Below are 26,898 nucleotides of genomic sequence, written 5' to 3' on the forward strand. Positions count from 1 at the left end.
CAGGCCATGGGCATCAGTGCAGCAGCCAGATGAAGCACGAGGGACATGGACAGCCTATGTACAGGAGACCACAGGCTGTAGGCAGGATGTAGGAAGCCGCAGGCAAAATGTCCAGGAAACGCCATGCAGGTAGACAGGAAGTAGAAAGTCGCAGGCAGGCGAAATGCTGTAAACCTCAGGCAGATGGAGGACATTAGAAAACAACAGGCAGGCGGAGTGCAGGAAACCACAGGCAGACAAAGGTCATCGTGAAACCGCAGGAAGGCAGGTAGAGTGCAGGAGAAGGTGTGTAGCAAGTCAAGATCAAGAAACACAGAACTCTTAATGCAATACCAAGACACAAGAGTATATCCCGGTGACTCTTATATCAACCTGGGCAATGCTCACATGGGAACACGCCGGGCCAACTGCAACGCCCCCAACATGTATCACAGCAAAGTCTAGAGGACCGACGATAGGGAAGCAAAGTACGAATTCAGAACAGGTGCATAACAAGCAGCAGACGCATAGGCTACACAATAGACATAACCATAATGCAACCCTCCATTAATGAATATGACCAGAAGACATATAGTAAAGTAATACCATACAGGGTACCAGGGACTCTCCACACCAGATGGATGTTTCGCAAGAAATGCTTCATCTGGAGGTGAAAAGGTTTTGGAAAACCACATATTTAAAGTATCATACAGCTAATAATACAACAGAACTAATTACCTAGATGCGTCTGATGGAAAAGTATAATGAGTGCATGGTAACCACTCCATATTTCCTGAATATACACAGATATAGTGAGACAGTAGAGTATACTGTATATATACAAAATAAACAAGGCAAATAAAAGTATAAATTATCATTTTTAAGATCTAAGCGCACATAGACGGCTAAATATATACAGTAGTATATTACTTATAGAGAAAAATATACAGTATATAGCAATCAAAATACTGCATAAACATATAAATATCAGTATTAACAAATAGAGTGTAGCAATTGCTTTGTCTGTCACATCTAAGGCATGTGCTCATCTATTTTCAGAACTCCCATAAAAGTAAATGAAGAGTGCTATGCATGCATAGCCACCTTTCCATTTACATCAGCCATAAAAACCTATCTCAGGAAACCCCTGTTCCTGAGATAGGTGCAGGTCACACAGGTGGAACCCACATCTATAAGACATTTTTTGCATATCCTGTGAATATGTCATAAAATTCTGAAATCAAAATTCCCTAATATAGTGAAATTCCACCATAATTTTACTTTCTAAGAATACAGAAGATAAAAGTAACTTTCAGTAACTTTGCTATATTGTATTTAAAACAATTGTGTCAGGTGTGTAACAGTCACCTGACCTCCCAATATGGACTGCACTTTAGCAGCAGAAATCAAGTACAAATCTAAGTTAATTTCTGCCCCAATAGCTAATAAAACATATAAAGAAGCACAAGATACAAAAAGTAAAGCATTCATGAAGTATTTTAGCTTTCTATTTTGAGTTAAACAAAGGAATATTGTAAAATGTCATTCAGAAGAATAGCTTTACTTAAAGGATGTACAGTAAAAAGAGCAATAAATAAATGTACCCAGCAAAGTCATATTCTATGGCTCAAAGTCAGAACATTTGCCAATTAGCATGTGCCGTAGCCCGTGTCTATAGCCTGGATGGGCTTCAGATCTGTTATTTTACGCTTATTGGGTGCACTGCAATCCATGCAGACTAGGTATGTAAAATTAATAAGATTATATATATATGGCAAAGACAAGCCAAGAAATAAGGCCAAAACTATATAATACCAGAACGAAAATAAAAATAAAAACAGATTTGATCTGATTCCACTAAGAAAAAAAGCTACTTACTATTGAAAATAAAAAGCTACTTAGTATTGCAAATAACCTCTTAAGAGAAGAACATTTAGGATACTTAGCCAAACCAAAAACTCCATTTGCAGACATGTGTTTCGAGGTGTTTGCCTCTCTTCAGTGCAAAAGCCATAAAACTGATTTGGCCAGGGGGAAAACCTCTGACAGAATTTCTAAGGGGTAAAGTTTCTGCTTGTGGAGAGTGGCAAGTCGGAATCAAGAGACTTATAGGCAATGCAATGTTCCTCTGGGAATTTAAATGTGCAAATAGCCTCTTCAGAGAGGACAAAGACAGGAACTTTTGTGCCATGAAGTTTATGATTTGAATTCTTATCCTAAGCCATTTGGCAAGGCCATGTAATGGATCATGACTTAGAATTGCTACTTCCAGTAGGTGGCACTAGAGTTGGGATATTGGGAATTTAAGTGAAGACTCATGTCCATCTTGAGCTTGACTAAATGAGCTCTGTTAAGATAGGAATCACAGTCATATGGTACATCATTTTAGGGTGAATTTTGTGGTTCCTTCATAGGTTTTATAATTACACAATGAATCTCTGATTACTATTAGCTTCACCAAACTAATGCCATTTCTGGGTAGGGTACTAAAAGATGAGTCCAATGTGTTTGACTGCGCTGCTGTGTAAATGCAATCAGAAGTGCTGAACAGAGGTCACACAACCACATGGGGGCAGTTATATGCATAGAATGGGTGCACTGTCCAGGATTAGGCCCACCCTCTCTGCACTTGGAGCCTTATTTACATAAAGATTGAAAATGGAATTTCTCGGTGATGGAACATCAATTTGCTACCCTACATAGCAATGTCATTTGTTTGATGACCCTAAAGCTTTTGACAGGTTGGTTCCCTTTAATGTCGCATTAAAAAATGCATTTGATTATTATTGTACCTGTTATGTATTATATTTGTATTTCAGCTAATTCAGACTGTAAGCGCAATAGATCAAGATGATCCTCCAGAGGGTCAACATATATACTACAGCCTGGCTCCTGAAGCTGCCAATAATCCGAATTTTACATTGAGGGATAACCAAGGTAACCTATATTTACTGTACACGTATGTCAGTCTACCTGTGGTTTCCTTTACACTTGGATTTTTAGCCATGCCATGAATTTTATACCTATTCACAATTTGGGTTGTTGCTTTTTTCCTATAGAGGATTTTTTCCTATGGGGAAAAGCATGAATAAAACACAATACCTAGAGCATACAAGGTTTAAAAAAAACACCACAGAAACACTGTAGTAAACACACCCAAGTGGAGCAAAAAAAGCCCCAAAAATGCACTGTTTATAGCATGCTACATACTTGTATTTCCCTATTAACTAGTAGACTAAATCTGGCTGCAATGTTTCTTTTGCAACAAAATTAGAAAAATGTTGCAAAAAACACAGCATTTTACAAAAATGTTACTGTGACACGGCCCCGGAAGAAGCAAGCAGCAAAACATCGTTTGTTGGGTGTGGGGAGAACACAGCTTTTTCCTAGCGTTCTCTGATCCACTGCACTACCAGGTAATATACCCTCAATGATGGAATAGGCAGCTATTTTTCCATTTGTTGGCCAGGTTTATCTACTTCCTAGGAACAGATATTCATAGGAGGTTGGAGAGTGGAATCTACTTTTTGCACTTGCATATTATTTTGATTACTCCCATTCCACTATCCTGTGTTAGCCAACATATGTAGATTAGCACATTTACCACATTAGGGATTTCCTTCTTGATACTAACTACATTTGGGATTCCTGTTATGATATTACCCATTAATATTTTTTGTGCTGTACTCTACTGGGCTATGAGGAATTAATGCTGTGTTTCCACCACATTTGTTTGGAGGTTTTTCTTGCCCTGTTTTTTTATACTCTATATTTTTGGAATTGTAATTAATAAAATTATAAGTTTTTAATACTTCCTTGGTTGGAATCTCTTCTTGTCTGGCGGCTGTATGCCGCAACAGATCATGTGTTTCATGTAAAAATTGTGCAGCTTTCTCTACCTGTATCCCTTGGTTCAATATATTCACAATAGAACTGGAATCTAAAAAAGTTAAGCGGTTTCTATTTTGATCTTTACCAAAATCAATCAGTACCTGCGAATGGGCAACAGGAGAAAGTAGAGACCTAAATTCTGAGTTAAAGAGTTTTCTGGTTTTGGATACCCCTGTCTGTAGTTTAAAAAAAAAAACACAGAGCTTTACTCAATAATTATTGTAATCCATAAACGGTTATAGTGCAGTTTAACCATTATTGTGCTTGTCTTCATGTGTCTATTAGATAACACAGCCTGGATCATGGCTCGAAAATCTGGCTTCAAACAAAGTGAACAGAGCATTTTTTACATCCCGATCTTAATAGCAGACAATGGGCACCCAATGTTGAGCAGTACTGGTACTCTGACCATTCAAGTCTGCAGTTGTGATGAAGATGGTGATATAATGTCTTGTAGTGCGGAACCATACACTTTACCCATAAGCCTAAGCAGAGGAGCACTGATTGCTATCCTCGCCTGCATTTTTGTATTATTAGGTAAGTTATAGTTATTTATGGAAGCCTTTTTAGTATGTTATCCTAATGGTAAATGCCCCCAAAGCTTCTGCCATTATTAAAGGGAATCTGTCAGAAAGTTTTTGCTGTGTAATCTGAGAGCAGCATGATATACTGTAGGGGATGAGACCCTGATTCCAGTAATGTGTCACTTGCTAGGCTGTGTGTTGCTGTTACGATAAAATCAGTGCTACATTAGTAGGAGATTATTACTACAGGACTAGGTGTCTCATGCCTTTTAGTCACCTGCTCTGTGTAACCCCGCCCCATCACTGATTAGCAGCTTTCTGTCAATGTACAGTATACACAGAAAGCTGCCAATGTTTGATGAATGCAAGTGTGGCGCCCCTGAGGGTTCGACCGCCACAGGGATGCTGCACTTCTCTAATGGAGTGCGGTGTTCCTCCTCTGAGGTAAGGACAGTGTGATAGTCATGACCCAGCCTTTGCATCCAACACCATATTTCTCCACCAGAGGGAGCTAGTATGCACTAGGTTACAGGGAGACTGGGGAACCAAGAGTTAGGGGAACCAGTTAGTGGGTGAGGGTGGAGGACTTACAAGTTAGTTACACTTTAAATTTCAAATTTAATAAAAAGCCATCTTTGGTCTTGGTTTTTTGCTAGTCCTTTGTCTAGCCTTTGCTAGTCTTTCGGCTGTTCTCTGTGCTGTCATATACTGTGTGTAATGTGACCTCCCTCCCGGAGCGCAGATCCTGTGTGGGCCTGCATCGGTAAGGGACAGAGCCCTCGCACCCTGGTCTTGGGACGAGGGGTAGGTTGTAGATGGGGAATGTCTCAACCCGGCCAATGACCAGGACCAAGAAGACCCGGAGCTTAAGAGTGTGGCTCCACAGCAAATGGATCCCAGGCAGAATGCAGACGGAGCGGTGTACGCCACCTGTCCTCGCTATGCTGATATATTCAGAGGGACTCCGGCTCCAAAGGGGGTACCGGCCCCCGACACCCGACCTTGCTACTCTACGTCCTGGACGGGAAAGCCCGGTAGGCCCAGAGGATCCCACCGGGTATCGGACGGAGCGGAGCTGCCACCCATACCCTTGTTCTGAGAGGAGTTCAGAGGGAGTCCCGGCCTATTTGCACACACACAGACAGGAAAGGATTCGGTCTGTAGTTCAGGAACACTCTGGTGTACGGTCCCGACTGAATGCTGGACTTACTCGGAGGTTGTCGGACCCCCGTCCCTGGTGACCACAGAACTCCGCGAGGAGCAGGGAGTCGCCTTCCTTGTGCCAACTATGTGAGTAAAGCCTTGGAAGTTCACCCCTATGGCCTCCGGACTGTTTATTCTGCGCTACACCGCACGACGCGGCGCCCGTATTCTTCTACTACTACCCCCTCCATCCTGTCCCTCTGCCCTGAGGCCTTGCTCCGCCTGTGGGGAGTAGTAAGAACTCTAGTCGCCATAATACCATGCCTCAGCGGACTGCGGCGGCGCTGGTGGCCTTCACCAGGTGCCACAGGTGGCGTAGTCGTTAATCAGCCACTCAACCCGGACGAGCCCACACCATCTCTTTTTAATGTGATGGCCCTGAGCACGGGTCGGGTCCGGGCCACTTCTGCACCCCATCTCTTCATCACAGGACTCCGAGTCCTCATCACCCAGGGTAAACTAAAAGGGCTTTTTCGAGAATGAGGCGTCACACAAGTGTTTGTTACTCGAGTTTTCCTAGGGTGCTCAGGTATACTTCGAGTATCGCGGGTGCTCGAGTGACATGATCGAGTCCCCGCGGCTGTATGTTTCCCAGATGTTAGACAGCCACAAAACATGCAGGAATTGCCTGACAAAAACGGGCAATCCCTGCATGTTTTGTGGCTGCCTAACAGCTGGGAAAGACATGGCCGCGGGGACTCGAACATGTCACTCGAGCATCAGCGATACTCGGTGTATACCTGAGCACCCTAGGCAAACTCGAGTAATGAGCACTTGCATTTATCACTACTGTCAATCAGTGGTGTGGATGGCATTATATACTGTAGAGTTCAGTATTCAGAAAACTGCTAGATCTGCTGCAGAGAAAACAGAAAGACAGAATGCAGACAAGCAAGTGACACATAGCAGCACGATGCAGGGGCTGAGACCCTGACTCCAGCAAAAACCTGGTGACAGATGCCCTTTAAAGGATTACTCACAACATGGAAAGAAAAGGAATAACCCTAAAGATCTGCGGGGCTTCGGCCACTGGGACTCATACCAATATCGAGTATGGGGCTCTAAAATGTTGTGTAGGTACTAATTTTCCGTTCAAAACAACAGACACTTTGGTGGAGCTCGACAGACCTCATTATAAGTCATTGCTATCCATTAGGGGCAACAACTGTCCAATGTGTGATGGATCTAGTACAGCCGTGTGGCTTCCTTTAAGTACTGAAGCCACAACACTGGAAAAAACAGAACCTTGCTTATAACTTCAAAAGGAAACAGTTTGCAAGTTTATGAAATGGATTTGGCTTATTTTGTGTTGCTTTAAAGAAACAAGGGTTATAAAGCTATTCATTCGATTAGGTTTGTAATTTACAATAAATAATACATTAAAATAGACAGAACTTCTGAGGTTTATGCATTAAAGGGGCAATTGTATTACATTTAAGACCAGAAATACGCACACTTTATATGTCGCTAGAAACTGAGCTGTCAGATTGCTTTATTGTCTATATTAATTTCATGACATCCCTGGGTCTTATTAACACCCAGAGGCAGCTGCTGTATTATAACGTAGAGTTTGTGATCTCTAATCTTCTGCTCCATGCATGTAAATGAGTTGTCAGCAGGTGATTGTTCTGTGTGATATTCTCTGCAGATATCCACTGGATATAAATGGACAGTTTTTTTTTTTAATTCAACATTTCAGGACTGTCTGCATGGTTTATAATGACCATGTTTAAGACAGATAATCCCGGCATTTGTGGTCCCTGTGGTCAGTGCAGTTCACATGCTCTGAAGCCGAATGCTGCCTTTGAAATGTGTGTGCAGAAAGCATTTTTCTAGTGAGCTGTGATTATCAACAGACCAAAGATATATAATTTAGACAGTGTAAAGTATGTTGCAGAATACCAATAAAGTGCATAATTTAATGATATACTATTTTATATATATATATATATATATATATATCGATCGAAGGAAATGGATAATAAAAGCCTAAGACCACTTCATTCATTCTAAGGTTTCCAACAGACTAAAATAAATGTGAAAAAATGTATACCAGGGGTAGGACAAGCTCGCTCGGTACCAAAATAGGGTCTTTAGAATTTGGCGCTTACACTGTGCAGCTAAGACACCCTGCGCTCAAGTCTCTATCCTGTGCAGGTGAGCCTGTGTTCATATGGTGTTTATAGCATATGTGAGAAAGTGTGCTCTGAGGGCAAACGCCAGATTGTATTGCGATAGTATTACTGATGCATCATCTGAAAAAAAAAGTATTTGTGTGACATATGTTCAGGTAATATGCATTAGTATACATCTTTTTTCAAAACTAGTGTGAATAGTGTGATGATCATTTTTTTTCACCATCCCTACAACACCCACCAAAATTGGCACTCTCTGCACCTCTCTCATACATGGTGTACTTATATCCATATAGTTTGCCTCCTGTTTTCTTCTCTTCAGTTTCCATATTGATTCCCAGATTTCACCCCACATTTTATTTTGCTATGCTCTGCTTTAAATCTCATGATGCATCATCACAGCGTTACATGGGAAGCTAGAGTCCATACCATCTCTGCCTGCTGTGGTTTCAGTGTGATTCTCTCTACATTTTCATAAACAAGCTAATATGTTGGAAGTATACAGTGTGACAGAAGCCAACTAGTCATCATCAGTAACTGTGATAGTGATTTCTGTCCCCTCTGTGGAGAACCTCTGTGGTAATGTCCATGCTGTTACATCATACAGGCATTTTATTGACTGGGATGAGGACCGCTCTTCAGGGACATAAAGCCATGTAATTCCCAGTTGGTCACCATGAGATCACGTAAACCTGAGGAGAATAATATCATGATTTTTCAGATAGAAAGGAACAGCTAAATAATGTAATATTCATTTATTTTATATACATATATATATATATATATATACATACATATATATATGTATACATATATATATATATACACATATATATATTGAAGGACTAGTGACTGAATAGATAAAAAAACATTAGAGTGCTGCTTTAATACATTTACATCCAAAACATTGTAAAACTAAGGCAACATTTATCTAAAGAGTGCCTGCCAACGCAAACTGACGTTATAAACTAAGCCTGATAGATCATTTTGGGGGGTAGATTTTAAGACACTTTTAATTTTTTTTATCTTGTTGCAATTGCTAACATTTTTTGTGCCATATTCATCAAAATGTGGCTCATGTATTTTACACAAATATTAAAAAAAATCTGTCTTTAATCATTTTTGCAACATTTTAGAGCAAAAAGTCACGAAAATTGCTGAAACATAACTATTCTACATAAAATCATTCCAAGTGAATATGGAGAACACCTGTCACAAATGCTGTAATTTTTTGAAAAGTCGGAAATCATGAAAACATCTGGAAATCTTAAAATACGCAGACCGTCGCAAACTAAAAAAAAATATATACAGACGAATACATATAAAATAGACTTAAAAAATGCTCAAATGGAAAGATGAATTTGGTGCAAAATATTAAAAACTTTTCAAAAAAATAATGAAGGGATTTAACCCCTATAAATCTAGTGTTCTAATTGCTGCCTAATTCTGCAGAAACTGAAATTTAAACACATATGCTAATTAGACTGCTATCCCCTAGAATGCTAAATGCTTAGTTTATCCTGACAGTTTGGGCTTACACACGCCATTTAAATCTTACAACATAATTTTAAAGAAGCACTCTCATGAAACTCCCAAGGAACTTTTTATGCTCTATACATTTGTACATTTATACAATGTAAAAGCGACTTCTGGCTCAAACTTTATGTGGTGAACTGGTAAGATGAAACTGCAGCCATGTCAGTGAGAAGAGGATCAGAGAGGTGCTGGAAACTGGGGAAGACTGCGATCTGTAAGTGGAATAATGCACTTACACTATATTACCTACACATTTACACAGGTTTGAGGCATAAAACATTTCATGGGAGTGATTCTTTAAGTCATATTGCCAAAAGTCATAACACCATACAGTCAAGAGCCCCTATAAGTCACCGTTTAATCTACTCTCTACACTGTGCAGCTAAGGGCTATTGTACTTTAGTCATTACATTTCACAAGCCTGTACACAAGTCACTGTATTGTACATCACTGTCAGGGATTCCCCGAGGGACGACACCAGGGAGATCACGCAATATCTCATCATGCTGTCAGTATTTCGTCCATAATCGCGAGCACACGATCCAGACTACTCACTCCTTGGGCATTGGTGAGTACGCAGAAAGCGTATGGTGTCACACCTCCAAATTCCAGCTCCAGGAATATATGTGTACGTCCCGTACAGTTGCTGCTGACTGCACGATAGCCCGATTATTAGTGTTATTCTCTGCCACCACCATCTAGATTTGAAATATAATGCAGGCCTGGGCAGTGGAGGAGGTTGATTTGAGCATTATCGAACGCGACCCGTTGCTTATAATCCTTATACCCCCCTGGCAATGAGTGCTCCTGTATTTTCCATGGGTTCTCTTGTACCTAAGGGGAGAATTACCCACACACCCCTTATGGTGACATGATGTGGGCTGGTCTCCAGCCTGTACATTTTTATTAAAAACGCTAACTTCTGCAATAACTCATCGCTTGTTGATCGTAGAAGCTTGCAAATGACGCAATTTTTTCCCTTATGATTTTATCTTCAGTTAGAGACCACACATCGCATAGTTGCAGTCTGCTATTCTGGTGATTTTGCGCTACAGCTCTACGTAGCATTTTTCAATGGCAGAAAAATATCCCTATCATTCCCTTGCTGATTTTACCTCCAAAAATATAGGTCCCGTTATTGTCGGACGCATGGACCTTACAATATTTCATATTTTGTTTCGGAGTGGGAGCATCTGGAAATTTCTGTTAAACTATCTTTGAAGCTTGGGAAGCAAATTTTCCCAGTTACGCACAAATTATTGTAATCCTGCCACTAATTACCCCCTGTGTCTTTCAGGGACAAGATGCTCGCATTCTAAGTAGCTCGGTGGCACCTCTTGGCTGCCAGTTTGTGTAAGCTCTTACTCATGGCTGTGCTAATTGGGGCTTTTGTGCTGAGCAAAAGGGGAATAAGGGAGACACTGTAGCTTGTAATCTCTAGACTGTCAGCTCTCAAAAGATGGATAAGGGAGGGGATGAAGAGAGGATTGAGAGGAATGGTCAATATCTATGATAGACTTTCAATATTTCTCAATATTTCCCTGACATCTGCCCCTCTTTGAGGTGGCGTAATGGGTGATTTACCGATCACACCTTTAAGCCCACCTCCTGGCCCACCCTTCCTGCTGCTCCGACAAGCTGGGGATCCAGCTTTCCGATCACCCTGACAGGTTCGGGATACATTTTCTCCACACCTCTGACAGGCTACGGCTACCTTCCTCCCATACTCCTGACAGACAGGGGGACACACCTTCCTCCTACTTCGCCTGGTTGTGGGGCCTACCCTTCCACCCCTCATTACTACCTGGGGGGCAGCTACGACCAGCCATGTCACAGTCCGTCGTGACACTGGTCCGGGGCAGGGGACCACTTTCCCTATGATTCCTGTGTTTCTCCCCATCCTTCCTCATCACCTCTGGAGCCGTGCTAGTTATGGAGCAGCTGCCATTGACCATGCCACTATCTGGCATGACACTGGTCACCTGCACGGGATGACCGGCTTCCTGGTGTCCGTGCCTGCCCCCCTTGCCCCTAGCACTTATGCTGGCTCGCTTTAGGGGATCCTCAGCAGCATCACCCCTCGAGTTCCCCTTTACCACAACACACACTTTTATTATACAACATATTGACAGTTTTGATAGTGGCATTACATGACATATCAGATCTAGGAGAGTTGTCAGGAATATATCAGGCAACCAACCATCCCAGATCAGTGCCCAATAGCACATTAGTGGGGAGATTCTCCGACACCCCCACTTTCCTTAACCCCCTCCCCGCACCCCAGTTCAGGAAAACTCGGGCCATCGGTATGGGACAGCAAACACCCCCAAACCCGGTGACAGTCAGGGTCTTACCAGGAATGAGTTCCTCTGGTAACACAAACTCAGGGCGGATGAGGATACATTCTTCGCCAGTGTCCTTAAGGCCGACCGTGACAGTGTTGCCCACAGTAACAGGTTGTAAATTCTCGCAGGCCCGGCCAACCTCCCCACCCACAAAAAGAATGGCTGCAGTAGGCCCTGGGGCCTCAGGTGTGGTGTCCATCTTCAAGGCTGATGTGACCGTTCAATCACAAGTATAGCACTTACGGGAGTCAGATGCAGGCCGGGTGCTGGAAGATGGGGCAGGACCCGCTGAGGGTTGGCTGGCTGGAACACTGGGGGTGGTTGTCGGCTTACCCCCTTTCCAGCTGGAGGCGGCTGACTTCCGCACCTCTGGTGTGCGGTTGGCCTCATAGGCATCTGCGATCTGGGCTGCTTTGGCGGCTTCCTTCGGCTCCCGGTCAAGCACAAACTGTCGCATTTCCACAGGGCAAAGATGAAGAAACTGGTCCTTCACCATCAGATCCTTCAGGTCCTTGAAGGTGGAAACGGACAGTCCTTGGACCCACTGCTCAAAGTTGGTTTTGAGCCCATCCACCAAATCAATGTAGCTATCATGGGGTCCACGTTGGAGGGCTGTGAACTTTTTCCGGTAAACCTCCGGAGTCAGCCGGTACTTTCTTATCAGGGCCTGCTTGACAGCCTTGTAGTCTCCATCTTGTTCTTTAGGGAGAGAAGCAAACACCTCTAGAGCTTTTTCTCGGAGCCTTGGAGTTAAGTATCATGCCCACTGGTCAGTGGGCAGCTGATACTGCCTGCAGGCCTTTTCAAAGCCTCGCAGAAATATGTCCAAGTCTCCATCCTTTTCCATTACAGGAAAATGCTCAGGATGGGGTTTAAAGCTGTTGGTGCTATTGGACTCACAGGTCTGTGTGGTGGAGGTCTGCAGCTGGATTCAGGCAAACTCCAGCTGGTGCCGCTGCTCATCTTGCCACTTTCGCTCAGTAGTCTCTCAGTCAGCTTGTCACTCAGCAGCCTCTCCGTCAGCTTTGGCTTGTCGCTCTGCTTGCTCCTGGAATTTCATGATCAGCTGCAGTCGTCCATCACGATCGTCTGCGGTGAGCAGCTCCAAGGCCATCTGCAGGTGGGAGTCCACACTACCCTGGCTGCGGGTATGGCTGGCAATCACAGGTGGAACCTCTGAAGCAGCACTCTCCGGGCCTTGGCTGGCTGGCCCATCATCAGGGCTCTGCTGTGGGACGGGCTCTGCAGCACCTTGCAACAGTTCAGCAATCATTTGGGCCCTGTTTTTGCCTGTGGGGTCAATCTGTCTCAGCTCACAGAGGGCAGTGAGAGTGGCCTTTGTCTGCTGTTGATACCAGTACTCTCCACGTGTAGCCATTATTGCCAAATAAAAGATAGGATAGAAAAACAAGAGAAGGGAAGGGATGCAACTGCTACATGTACAGTAATGTCCCAGATAAAAAAAAAATATTAAAACACTGAGTCTGATTTCTTAAAACTCTTAGGAACCTCGAGTACTGCAGAAATTCTTTTGTAACCTTGGCCAGATCTGAGCCTTGCCACAATTCTGTCTCTGGGCTCATTGGGCAGTTTCTTTGAGCTAATGATTCTCATTTGGTCTGACATGTACTGTGAGCTGTGAGGTCTTATATAGACAGGTGTGTGCCTTTCCAAATCAAGTCCTATCAGTTTAATTAAACACAGCTGGACTCCAATGAAGGAGTAGAACCATCTCAAGGAGGATCACAAGGAAATGGAAAGCATGCGAATTAAATATGAGTGTCTGAGCAAAGGGTCAGAATATTTATGACTAGTGTTGTGCGAATTTGTTCGGCATTTCAAATTCGTGTTCGGGGTTCCGACTTGTTCGCGAAAAAAAATCGACTTCGCCCATGAACATCCCTGATTTGACACGCTGTCTGTCACGCAGATAACACTCACCTCAGCGGCTGCAGAAGAGCATAATACATACATCACTTGCTGCAGAACCTCATTACAGACTCATCAGCTGCTACAGAACCTAATAATAGACACCTCAGCTGCAACAGAACCTTATAATATACACCTCAGCTGCTGCAGAACCTCATAAGACACACCTCAGCTGATACTAAACTGAAAAAAATGAACTGGAGTACAAGTTAGTATGCATGCAGAATAGCAGCATTTTCACACTGGTCATTACACAGACAAAACCTCAGACATAGACAAAAATAAACATATACCCTGCTGTAAGTAAATAAGTAAAAGCAATAGTGCAGATAAATACCATTGGTTACTTAGTCAACACCATTTTTGATCAAGAAAAGCATAAAAGCCATCCCATCAGCATCAAGGTGTACCCAAATTTGGGATGGTCCTAACCTCTAGTATTAAAACCTTATTGTACGTCATAATGACATCCGTATGAATAAGGGCTGAGCAGGACCTGGTCCCGAACATGGACACACAGCAAATGGGAAGCTATATAAATGTGATGTCCAGCTCAAAGGAAAGGAGGTCACAGCCTTACCTGCACTGAATGCAGAAACCTAAAACTAAACCGATAAAAAAACCTCAGCTGATGCAGAACCTTATAATATACACATCAGCTGCTGCAGAAACTCATAATACACATATCATCTGCTGAAGAATCTCACAATACACATCTCAGCTGCTGCAGAACCTCATAATACATCTTGGTAACAACTGGTATCATTGAATTAAATTGATAGAATGGCTTTTATTTTCACATTGAGCCATTACATGATGATATGGAGATCGGAATATGTAATGCATGATGCTGAGGCTTCCAATGTTTATCACACGATAAGGAACCTGACAGCTGATTCCTACTGCACGACCCCCGGTCCGCATGAATCAAACATTGGCTCTATTATTGCAGCTGTGTATGTTTTACACTGATGTTACATCATTTCAGATAAAACATACATTTAATATCCGTCCGGCGACTATGATGACTAGCTGAAGCGTCTAGTCCTCAGCGGTTTCTCCCTGCTTTGCTCCCCTAGACTGACAGGTGTCCTCCTGTGTTAGTAATTCTGCAAGTTGACACTGATCTGCTGAATCCTAAAGGTGTGTAATATGACTTCTCATCCTGCTTCTCTCCATTGAAAATTAGAACAATGAGTGAGGATGAGTCAGTTGTCACAAGAACACGAGTCTGTAAATTGCATGTGAGTGATCACGTGACGACCACTCGAATCGACAAGTAGAACATTATTCTAACACAGCACATATTTCAAACATGCAAATGACACCTACATATTACATATATATATATATATATATATATATCCAATATGCGATTTGCATACTTGTGGTCTTGTGCTGACTAAACGTACCTGGCTTCTTTCAATGCACTCCTATTGAGAGAAGTTGAGCACATCTAGATGGCACATGACTGTAAGTATACCTATTGCATACATGCGGTAACGTGAACGCCCGTTTGCTCTTGGAATTCTGGGGAATTCTGACAGTGTGCACACCACATGCTATCACAATTCAGCAGTCCACAGTGAGATAGAATGGCTGAAGACTTTTGTGTCAAGCCTGGACAACTCCTTTAATGTCCCATATTTGGCCCCCATTGTTACTCCACAGTGCTTTACTATTTAAAAATATATATATATATATCTCACCTGTTCCCAATCCCATACCGAGCGGCTTATACCTCTTTTTTCTTTTACTGGCTGGTTCCATATTAATAATATTATACCCTATATTATGTAGATAGATAGATAGATAGATAGATAGATAGATAGATAGATAGATAGATAGATAGATAGATAGATAGATAGATAGATAGAAAATATGTAGAAAGATAACACTGGTCAACAGCATTTTTGGTGCCAAAGATATTTCAACGAATTTAGGGTAACTTTGGGGTGCTGATTCTGAATATGTCATCAGTTTTGCCAGATTGGCTCTAGTTCTTGATATTTTCTGTAAAATGTGTAAAAAAATGATGTAATTTGCTACACGCGCATTAACTTTATTGATATTGTCATGAATACTATAAATTAAACAAAGTAAATGTTGATTATAGTTTATTTTAACTAGTTTTAGAAAGTAATCTTCAAAAATGAACAAGACATGAAAGATAGGAGACATTTAATCTCTGGAAAAGCGCTTTTTATATGATTTTCTTCTATGTGAGCTTTTCGGGCAGTCACGCTGTAGATTCCAGCAGTAATCAGCCATCATATGTCTGTCCCATCTGCCTTGGTACCTTTCTTCCATCACCATAATATCCTGATGAAATCTCTCCCCTTGTTCTTCGCTAAAATCTCCAAGATTTTCTGGAAATCTGTCCAAGTGACTGTGAAGATAATGCAATTTAATGCTCATGTGTACACCCAGATTTCTAAATCTCAATAGCATGTTTTGTACCAGTTCTTCATAATTGTCTGCCTTTTTATTTCCCAAGAAGTTCTTCACTACCAACACAAAACTACACCATGCAGCAGCTTCCATGTCATTAATTTCCTTAGGAAAATTTGAATCTTTAATGAGTTTCCGAATTTGAGGACCATCAAAGATTCCTGCCTTCAGTTTTTCGCTACTAAGACCAGGGAAAGATCTGCAGATGTACATGAAGCAATTACCATCTTTGTCTAATGCCTTGACGAACTGCTTCATTAATCCTAACTTTATGTGAAGTGGTGGTAGAATGATTTTTTCCGTGTCCACCAAAGGTTAGTTCACGATGTTTGATGATCCTACTGTCAAGGTGTCCCTTGGAGGCCAATTCACTTTCTCCCAGTGCTGATGTTTTGCTCTACTATCCCACATGCAGATGAAGCAAGGATACTTTGTGTATCCACTTTGCTGTCCAAGTAAAAAGTTGACCATTTTTAAATCAACACATATCAGCCACGAATGTTCATGGTAGCACAGTTTCTCCAAGACCATTTTGACATTTTTGTATTGTTCTACAAGTTTAGTTGAGTGAGCTACTGGAAGAGATGCACACTGATTGCCATTGTTCAACAAAACACATTTCAAACTCCTTTTAGAACTATCTATGAAAAGCCTCCAGTCTTCAGGACGATATACTTGTAAACCCATTTGCAGCATCAGGCCAGGAATATCCTTACAATATACAAGTAGGTCATCTTCACAGAAAAATTGAAGAAGTGCTTCTTCTCTGGTCCTGTAAGATGTAATTTTAGTTCCAGGCGTCAGACAATTTTTCTCACTTAGCCTGGAAGCTAAAAGTTCGGATGCACTTTTTGAGAGGTTGAGGTCTCTTATTAGATCGTTGAGCTCTCCTTGGGTAAATTGCGTATGTGTTCGGAAACTTCCTTCATATTCTGGTTCACTTCCAGAACTAATGCTTAGCTCCATACCCTGCATTTCATCATCATCAGGTGGGGGAAGGTCAGGTAACATGGTAAACACAGGTACAGGCACATCTTCACAATGAGGGACAGGCCTTCTTGCAGATTCCATGTTAGGATACTCCCATTTTCGTTTCTTATGCTTATTGAATCCTTGCACTTGCACTGCACAGAAATAACAGTCATCATGATGATCTTTTTGCTCTCTCCACACCATTGGAACACCAAATTTGAAGCTTTTTCTTTGTCCTTTGCTCCATTTTCGTAATAATTCGATACATGCTTTGCACACTATGTGTGGTGCCCAAAACTTGTCATGGTCCCCAAGCATAACCCCAAAATAGGCCAAATACACTTTTTTTACGAAGTCTGTTATGTTTCTTCTATGTTTTGGCAGTGTATATTCACCACAAATGTAACAGAATGAGTCTGGATCATTAAGGCAACTTCTTCTTGATGAGTTCATGCTTTTCACTGGAAAACAGACAACAACATAAAGTTAGTATAAAAATCAAGCTATGAACAAACTTCTAGAACACTAATTAACACAAAACTATATTGAGAACTGCTCAGTTCAAGTACTAATCTAAAGAAATTAATGAGATGACGCGTCGCATTTACCAACACGTGCTATAAATAAGATACCAAAAATCTCAAAAACTAGAGCCAATCTGGCAAATCTGATTGCATATTCAGAATCAGCACCCCCAAAATACCCCAAATTCATTAAAATATCTTTGGCACCAGAAAAAAAATATTTTTTTGTTGACCTGTGTAATAGATGGATAAATATATAACAGATATATAAATAGATAAAAAGACAAATAGATAAATAGATTGATAATAAATAGTTAGATAGACACACAGCACATTATACTCACCTATGTAGAAGCCTTTTCCTTCCTGGGGTTCCAGGAGAGCAGAGGGTTCGTCCTATCAGCTCATTCCACTGCTGCTTTGCATGGTGTGTGTGCAGGCATCGGAGGCTAAGGCAGAAGGCAGGGGAGGGTCTGGCAAAGACTGGGGGTGTAGTGTTTGTTGTTACATTAAATTCAGTCTCTGCCAGACAGGAAAACACTAGAAGGGGTGTGACCAGCTCCTCCAGATTCAGGAGTGAGGCTGGTCACATGCCAAAGTGTGGTATCTAGTCCACAGTGCAGAATGCTGACAGGGAGTATATTACAAACTGCCACCACTGATTAGCAGCTTTCTGCCTATGCACAGTGTACAAAGGAAGCTGTCAATCAGTGGTGTGGGCGGGATTATACAGAGTTCAGTGTTCAAAGAACTGGTAGATCTGGAACAGATAAAACAGTGATTTTATCAAAACTGTAGCAAGCATCTAAGTAAGTGACATCTCTGTAATCAGAATCTGTGCCCCTATATCATGCTGCTCTCAGATCGGATAAACAAGCAAAATATGGGGACGGAGCAAATATTGTCTCTACATTGCAACAATTCCAAAAATTCCATAATTAATCGCACGAGATTAAATTACCGGTGTACAATAGGCAAAAAAAACACAAATGCCCAATCCACAGTGATGGATATAAGCACAGCAGATGCTGTCACTAATAATGGTGAAAAGTTGTCTTGATAGATGAATACTGACAGTGGTCAGCCAACCGTATATGGTATAATTATGAAAGACCCACATGGTTGATAAAGGTTACTGTTTATTAATGAGTCACAGGGGAAATAGTGTAAAAAAAGCAGGGAACCATCTCGGCCATCAGTCAAATCCAAAGACTTGTTCATCCTCCAGAGCAAAGCTTGGAGATTGCCCTATTTGGTCCTAAGGGATCTATAAAGATCCTGATTACCTCAAAACTCCCATCCTTACAAGAGCAATCCACAGCTGATTGCTAGGTCCACAACTTGGATGCAAGTATCATAGCCCTTGTATAGTTGGATACGTGCATTGCCATCCCTTGATGACCTTGAAAGGAAGAAACCTGTAAGAATGCAGGGCACATGTGGGGTATTGTCTGCATAAGGATAGCTGTGGACTGCTCTTGTGAGGACAGGAGTTTGGGGGTATACAGGGCCTATATCCACTCCATGACCGATGATGTATTATTACGACATCGGCCGTGTCCCTGACTTTGATGCAGACTCACAAGCTGAGCCTGCATCTTTCCCTGCACTTGATGGCTGATTTAATCAGCCATCACATGCCTCTAACAGCCACGGGAGGATCCGAGATCCACCTGAGGCTGTTGACCAGTTAAATGCCGCTGTCTAGAAACACGTCATTGATCCCGTCCATCGGACAATCGCAGTTTCAAGTCTCCTAAGGAGACTATTAAATACAGTAAAAAAAAAGTTAAAAAAATAAAATTAAATTAAAATCATCCCCCTTATTCCGCATTAAAAATAAAACAAAAATACATTTATTTGGTATCTCCACATTCAGAAATGTCCGATCTATCAAAATATAAAATAAATTAATCAGATCGGTAAACGGCATAATGAGAAAAAAAATCAAAGCGCCAGAAATACAGTTTTTTGGTCGCCGCAACATTGCAATAAAATGCAATAAAAGGTGATCAAAACATCATCTCTACCCCAAAATAGTTTCAGCAAAGACATCAGCTCAAGGCGCAAAAAATAAGCCCTCACACAGCTCCAGATCCCAAAAAATGAGAACATTACGGGTCTCGAAAAATGGCGACAAAAATGAAATTATCTTTTTTACAAAGGTCAGAATTTTTTTTTCACCACTTAAATAAAAAAACAACTATACATGTTTATTATATGTGTACTTGTTTTCCCATATATTGAACATGGTAAATGAAAAACTCAAAAAACCATTGTGGAATTGCACTTTTTTTGCACCACACTTGGAAATTTTTTCCCATTTTCCAGTAGACTATGTGGCAGAATGAATGATGTCATTCAAAAGTGCAACTCATCCCTCAAAAAACATGCCCTCATACGACTATATAGCTAGAAAAATAAAAAAGTTAAGGTTCTTGGAAGAAGTGGAGGAAAAAACTGACACAGAAAATGGAAAATCACCGGACGTTAAGAGGAATATAGACCTCTTAGAGCTAAATAGGGCAATCTCCAAGCTTCGCTGTGGAGTACGAACAAGCCTTTGCAGGACCAAATGATATGCGAGGACTCCCTTCTTTGGATGAGTGAGATGGTGAGATGGTTTCCTTCTTTTTTTACACTATTTCACCTGTGAGTCACTAAAGATCTATTAGACAGTTACCTTTACCAACCAGGTGGGTCTTTCATGATTATGGACAATCTATGTTTGGCTGACCACTGTCAGTATTCATCTGTCTAGACAACCATTTTTAGTGACACCATCTGTCATGGATTGAACTTTTCTGTATTCTTTTGCCTGTTGTACACAGGTAACTTTATCTTGTGTGATTATTTATGGTATTTTAATAGTTTATTAAAAGTTATGTTTTAAAGGGAACATGTCACCAGAAATAACGCTATTAACCTGCAGATATGTGGTTAATCTGCAGGTTAACAGCGTTACAGCGTACGATGCTGCCCGCCACCTGCATGCAGCCGAATGCAGCAGGGAGAAAATTAACTTTATTCTCCCCGCCAGCATTCGGTTTCAGCCATGAAGGCAGGGGCGCTGCTGGTTATTATTATTATTATTTATTATTATAGCACCATTTATTCCATTGTGCTTTACATGTGAAAAAGGGGTATACATACAAAAACAATTACAATAATCTTGAACAAAACGAGTCACAGAGTGGTACAGGAGGAGCAAGGACCCTGGCCGTGAGGACTCACAGTCTACAATTAATGGGTGAGGATACAGTAGGTGGAGGTAGAGCTAGTCGTGCAGCGGTCTGGTGGAGCGATGGTTACTGCAGGTTGTAGGCTTGTTGGAAGAGGTGGGTCTTCAGGTTCCTTTTGAAGGTTTCCACGGTAGGCAAGAGTCTGATATGTTGAGGTAGAGAGTTCCAGAGTAGGGAGATGCACGTGAGAAATCTTGTATGCGATCGTGGGAAGAGGAGATAAGAGGGGAGTAGAGAAGGAGATCTTGTGAGGATCGTAGGTTGCATGCAGGTAAGTACCGAGAGACTAGGTCACAGATTTATGGAGGAGACAGGTTGTGGATGGCTTTGTATGCCAGGGTCAGGGTCTTTAACTTGAGTCTCTGGGCAATGGGGAGCCAGTGCAGGCATTGACGGAGAGGAGAGGCCGGGGAATAGCAGTGGGACAGGTGGATTAGTTTGGCAGCAGAGTTTAAGAAAGATTGGAGGGGTGTGAGAGTGTTGGAAGGGAGGCCACAGAGCTGGAGGTTGCAGTAGTCAAGGCGGGAGATGATGAGGGCATGCACTAGTGTTTTTGCAGATTCATGGTTGAGAAATGTGTGGATCCGGGAGATATTTTTGAGTTGGAGTCGGCAGGAAGTGGAAAGGGCTTGAATATATGGTTTAAAGAGAGATCAGAGTCCAGGGTTACCCCAAGGCAGCGAGTTTGCGGGACTGGGGAGAGTGAACAGCCATTGACATTGATAGATAGGTCAGGTGGGGGGGGAGAATGAGATGGTGGAAAGATGATAAATTCAGTTTTATCCATGTTAATTTTTAGAAATCAAGTAGAGAAGAAGGCCGAAATGGCGGACAGACATTGGTTCAATCACCGCTCTGAGTATACAGAGCAGCGGCTGTAACCATGCCCCTGGCCCTGACTGACACTCCCTCTGCATTGGGGCTCAATTGTCCCTTCACCCCCAGGCAATTTTCCGTTTTTCGTTTTTTCCTCTCCTTCCAAGAGCCATAACATTTTTATTTTTCCAGCTATATAACCATATGAGGGCTTGTTTTTTGAGGGATAAGTTGTACTTTTGAATGACATCATTCAATAAACTCAATGCTTTTTGCCTTACATGTACAGTAAATATTACATACAGTATATAATTGACATAAAGAAAGTAATCATCTACCAATGTTCAATAGTGATGAACGTAATGATTATAATTAAACAAAATGATAATATTATACTGATGTGTCCATCCGTAGCTTTAGTTGAAATTGGTTAATGACTCCAATATCTCTCCCAAAATAATTTAAATAACATCACGACTGTCTAGCAAATCCCGTGACTACAATGCCCATCATCACACAGGGTACAACACATGAACACCTAGAGCTTAAACACGAATCATGCTTTTTTTCTTCAAAGTTGGACATCTCACATGTCAAGATATGTTGAGTCAAAAGCAAAGGTAATGAAAGACATCTGTGTCTTACTCAGTATATGTCATGGTATCATGTTGATATGCTGACATCAGTGAAAAAAAATTAATTGTATCCTTATCACAATCTTAGGACTTAGGAATGCATGTGCAGAACTCAGTATGGAGCTGCACAGCTTCCAGGCATTGGTGCACAGGCTCAGATGAGCAGTCTGTGTGCAAAGAAAGACCCTCAAGAAGGAATGCTTCGAGAGAAAATATATACCTCTGTACACATGGGTCCCAATTCATCAAACTATTTTCTCCTTTCCTTCTGGAGTAAAAATGGTTTTAATAGTGACCTTTATGTTTGTACCTTATTCGTTATCTATTTTGTACTTTTTCTTAAATTAACTATACTTAACTTGATCTGATTTTTTTTTGTGTTTTATTTATACAACCCCTGGCAAAAATTATGGAATCACCGGGCTCGCAGGATGTTCATTCAGTTGTTTAATGTTGTTGAAAAAAAGCAGATCACAGACATGGCACAAAACTAAAGTCATTTCAAATGGCAACTTTAGGGCTTTCAGAAACACTAAAAGAAATCAAGATAAAAAATGTGGTACTCAGTAAGGGTCATTTTTTTCAGACCAAGCAGAGGGAAAAAATTATAGAATCACTCAATTCTGAGGAAAAAATATGGAATCATGAAAAACAAACACACAAAAGAACACTCCAATACATCACTAGTATTTTGTTGCACCACTTCTGGCTTTAATAACAGCTTGCAGTCTCTGAGGCATGGACTTAACGAGTGACAAACAGTACTCTTCATCAATCTGGCTCCAACTTTCTCTGATTGCTGTTGTCAGATCAGCTTTGCAGGTTGGAGCCTTGTCATGGACCATTTTCTTCAACTTCCACCAAAGATTTTCAATTGGATTGAGATCCGGACTATTTGCAGGCCATGACATTGACCTTTTGTGTCTTCTTTCAAGGAATGTTTTCACAGTTTTTGCTCTATGGCAGGATGCATTATCATCTTGAAAAATGATTTCATCATCCCCAAACATCCTTTCAATTGATGGGATAAGAAAACTGTCTAAAATATCAATGTAAACTTGGGCATTTATTGAAGATGTAATGACAGCCATCTCCCCAGTGCCTTTACCTGACATGCAGCTCCATATCATCAATAACTGTGGAAATTTTCATGTTCTCTTCATGAAGTCATCTTTATAAATTTCATTGGAATGGCACCAAGCAAAAGTTCAAGCATCATCACCTTGCCCAATACAGATTCACGATTCATCACTGAATATGACTTTCATCCAGTCATCCACAGTCCACGATTGTTTTTCCTTAGCCCATTGTAACCTTGTTTTTTTATGTTTAGGTGTAAATGATGGCTTATGTTTAGCTTTTATCTGTGTAAATCCCATTTCCTTTAGGCGGTTTCTTACAGTTCGGTCACAGACATTGACTCCAGTTTCCTCATTTGTTTTCTTGTGCATTTCCTGTTTTGGAGACATATTGCTTTAAGTTTCCAGTCTTGACGCTTTGATGTCTTCCTTGGTCTACCAGTATGTTTGCCTTTAACAACCTTCCCATGTTGTTTGTTTTTGGTCCAGATTTTAGACACAGCTGACTGTGAACAACCAACATCTTTTGCAACATTGCCTGATGATTTATCTTCTTTTAAGAGTTTGATAATCCTCTCCTTTGTTTCAATTGACATCTCTCGTGTTGGAGCAATGATTCATGTCAGTCCACTTGGTGCAGCAGCTCTCCAAGGTGTGATCACTCCTTTTTAGATGCAGACTAACGAGCAGATCTAATTTGATGCAGGTGTTAGTTTTGGAAATTAAAATTTACAGGGTGATTCCATAATTTTTTTCCTCAAAATTGAGTAATTCCATAATTTTTTCACTCTGCTTGGTCTGAAAAAAATGACCCTTACTGAGTATCACATTTTTTATCTTGATTTCTTTTAGTGTTTCTTAAAGCCCTAAAATTGCCATTTGAAATGACTTTAGATTTGTGCCATGTCTGTGATCTGCTTTTTTTCAACAACATTAAACAACTGAATGAACATCCTCCGAACCCGGTGATTCCATAATTTTTGCCAGGGGTTGTACATATGTTTTAGCCAAATTCATCATATGTGACATTTCAAAATATCACAAACATTTAGCATATTTGTACTCAAGCACCCAACTGAAGTACAAAATCTGTCAAATGTTATTCTTGCATAGTTGAATACTAACATGAAACATTTTAAAGAACTGCATGTTGTTTTTGATTAAAAATGCACAAGAAAATGCGTAAAAAAGGAACATTTTAAATTAGGCGCAAAATTCAGCAGCTACTTTGAAGATTTTAGAGCAAAAAATGTCAACAAATACCACAAGACAAAAAAGAAAAGTCACTTAAAAAAATGCGAATGATGAATAGGGGAGATAGAGTCTAGTTGTACTGGGTTTGGTCACGTGTTTTCATTTGTATCTAAAAGTCTGGAGGAGAGGAGACTGTCATCCAGACCTGGGTACCAAAGAACCTGTAAAAAAAAGAAAAAATAAAGTTTATACTTATCTTCTGATGTTTTCCCTCCGTCACGCTGTTGTCTGAAGGACCTGCCACGTCATTGAGTCATGTGACCCATCACATGACTCAATGACTTCACCGCAGGTCCTGCACACAACAGCGTGAGCCGCTCAAGACTCCGGACGGGGCAGAGAATGCATCGGAAAGTGAGTATAAACTTTATTTTTTTATTATTTACCATTCTGATTCTTTTTTTTTAACTATTACTTGGTCACACTATATAAATCCATGCCGGTTGCATGGATTTATATAGTGTGAACAAGTTGTCAAGCACTTTTCCAAGTGATGCTTAAATCACTTGGAGAAGTGCTTGATAACCCGCATGTGGAAATGCATGCAAAGACGCTGCAAAGACGCCTCACAAACGCTTCTACCTGGCGGGAAAACCGCATGTAAAATCCGCATGCGATTTTCCCGCCAGGGAGAAGTGTAAAAAATATGCTTCAGTTCCGCAACGTGGGCAATTAGCCTAACTATGTTTATTTTGTCTTTCAGTGCTAGTCCTGCTTATTTTATCCATGAGAAGGCAGAGAAAGCAGCCGTATACTATTGATGAAGAGGACAACGTTCATGAAAACATTGTTAGGTATGATGACGAAGGAGGGGGAGAAGAAGATACTGAAGCATTTGATATCGCAACACTATGGAGTTCAAGGGAGACACATGTTGGTAAAAGCAGACAGGACATGCAGCCAGAGATTGAGAGCTTGTCCCGCTATGTGCCTCAGACGTGCATCATGGATAATAATGTACACAGCTACATGTTGGCTAAACTCTTTGAAGCGGATACAGATGTTTGTGCACCTCCATTTGACTCTCTTCAGACATATATGTTTGAGGGAGAAGGATCAGTGGCTCAGTCCTTAAGCTCACTACAGTCTTTCAGTACAGACTCCGAGCAGAGCTATGACTACCTTAATGACTGGGGTCCTCGATTTAAAAAGCTTGCTGAGATGTACGGTGCCAAGGATAAAAATGCATCATTGTGATAGCAAGTGGAAAAAAATTGGAGATTTTATGCAGGGCTCCAAGCCCCACCCTATGTGGATCCATTTTCTTTGAGGACGTTATTAATAGTTAAGCATTACAAGATTACAAGAAAGACAAGATGATGGGTTTAATGTACAGATTGCACTGAAACAGGATAAAATCTTTCCCTGGATCAGCTTTATTTGGTCATGATGAGTAAAGAAAGTTCGACAGAAAACACTGATGGAGTGAGAAAGACATAATTTTTCTTGGATTTGAAAGACTTTTAAAGTCCAAGAATAATATGATATATATTTTTATACCACACAACATCTTTACACCTTGTTTCAAATATACACAAATGCAACTCAATTTGCAAAGAAAACATTGTTTCATAATTTATAAATTCTCACTTCAAAAACTTTAAAAGATGTGTAAAAAAAAAAACATAACTGTATTTAGTACATTTCTATTACCAATGTTTGGTCTTATATTTCTTTCTAGTGACCCACTGATGCTTTTAATTGTCTGAGATCCAATATAATAATACTAATATCCTCCCTTTTATAGAAACTGTAACTGTTTTTACCCCTGTAATTTTGTGGCACGTCTTGAGAAGAAAATGGGATTAACCACGTGTGATTCTACAGAGCGTGTCACTTACATGTGCCAAATGCCAATATCAGATGCCATTAATGAAAGTTATAAACTAATTTAAGAGGTTTATCTTGTATGAAACATTTTAAGGGATTTCCCTATATATTTATGTCAATTTATACCCACGACTGTTTACATTCATGTAATAGATGCTCAACTGAAATATCTCCCTAAAAAAATGTAAGTTAAGTTTTGTACATTTGTCAATAATTTTGGTAATTAAATAAGATGTACTGAATGTCCAGTACTTTAGCACTTCTTTAATAAAAAGTTAAAGTTGAAGGACATGTCTTGAGTGCTTGCTATAATATTTTTAAAATGTTATCATGATATGACAAGTATTTTATATTATAGCTTGACACATTTCCAAAACCAGTCTTAAAACAGTTTTCACCCTTTAAATTTCTCACGGATGCAGCAGGCATACCAAAAGTAACCACTCAAGCCAGTGATTGGCTGCAGGAATCACTTGATGGTACTACATGCCAGTAATGGCCACTTTTGAACAAGGAAGCGCATCATTTGTTCTTTTTTGATAATCCCATTAAT

General features: G+C 40.8%; 1 protein-coding gene across 3 annotated transcripts in view; it reads left to right on the forward strand.

The window, feature by feature from the left end:
• Positions 1 to 26,631, forward strand: part of CDH20 (cadherin 20) — an 813,890-nt gene extending 787,259 nt beyond the window's left edge. For all 3 annotated transcript variants that reach the window (XM_073678646.1, XM_073678647.1, XM_073678648.1), the window contains 3 exons: positions 2,799 to 2,916; positions 4,156 to 4,407; positions 25,219 to 26,631. In XM_073678646.1, coding sequence (XP_073534747.1) covers positions 2,799 to 2,916; positions 4,156 to 4,407; positions 25,219 to 25,712 — 864 coding nt within the window. In that variant the 3' untranslated portion in view covers positions 25,713 to 26,631. The remainder of the gene's footprint in view (positions 1 to 2,798; positions 2,917 to 4,155; positions 4,408 to 25,218) is intronic.
• Positions 26,632 to 26,898: the final 267 nt, after the last annotated feature.

Source organism: Phyllobates terribilis, unplaced genomic scaffold, assembly GCF_046119375.1.
Source record: "Phyllobates terribilis strain yellow unplaced genomic scaffold, ASM4611937v1 Scaffold_4__5_contigs__length_816908805, whole genome shotgun sequence".
NCBI classification, from domain to species: Eukaryota; Metazoa; Chordata; class Amphibia; order Anura; family Dendrobatidae; genus Phyllobates; species Phyllobates terribilis.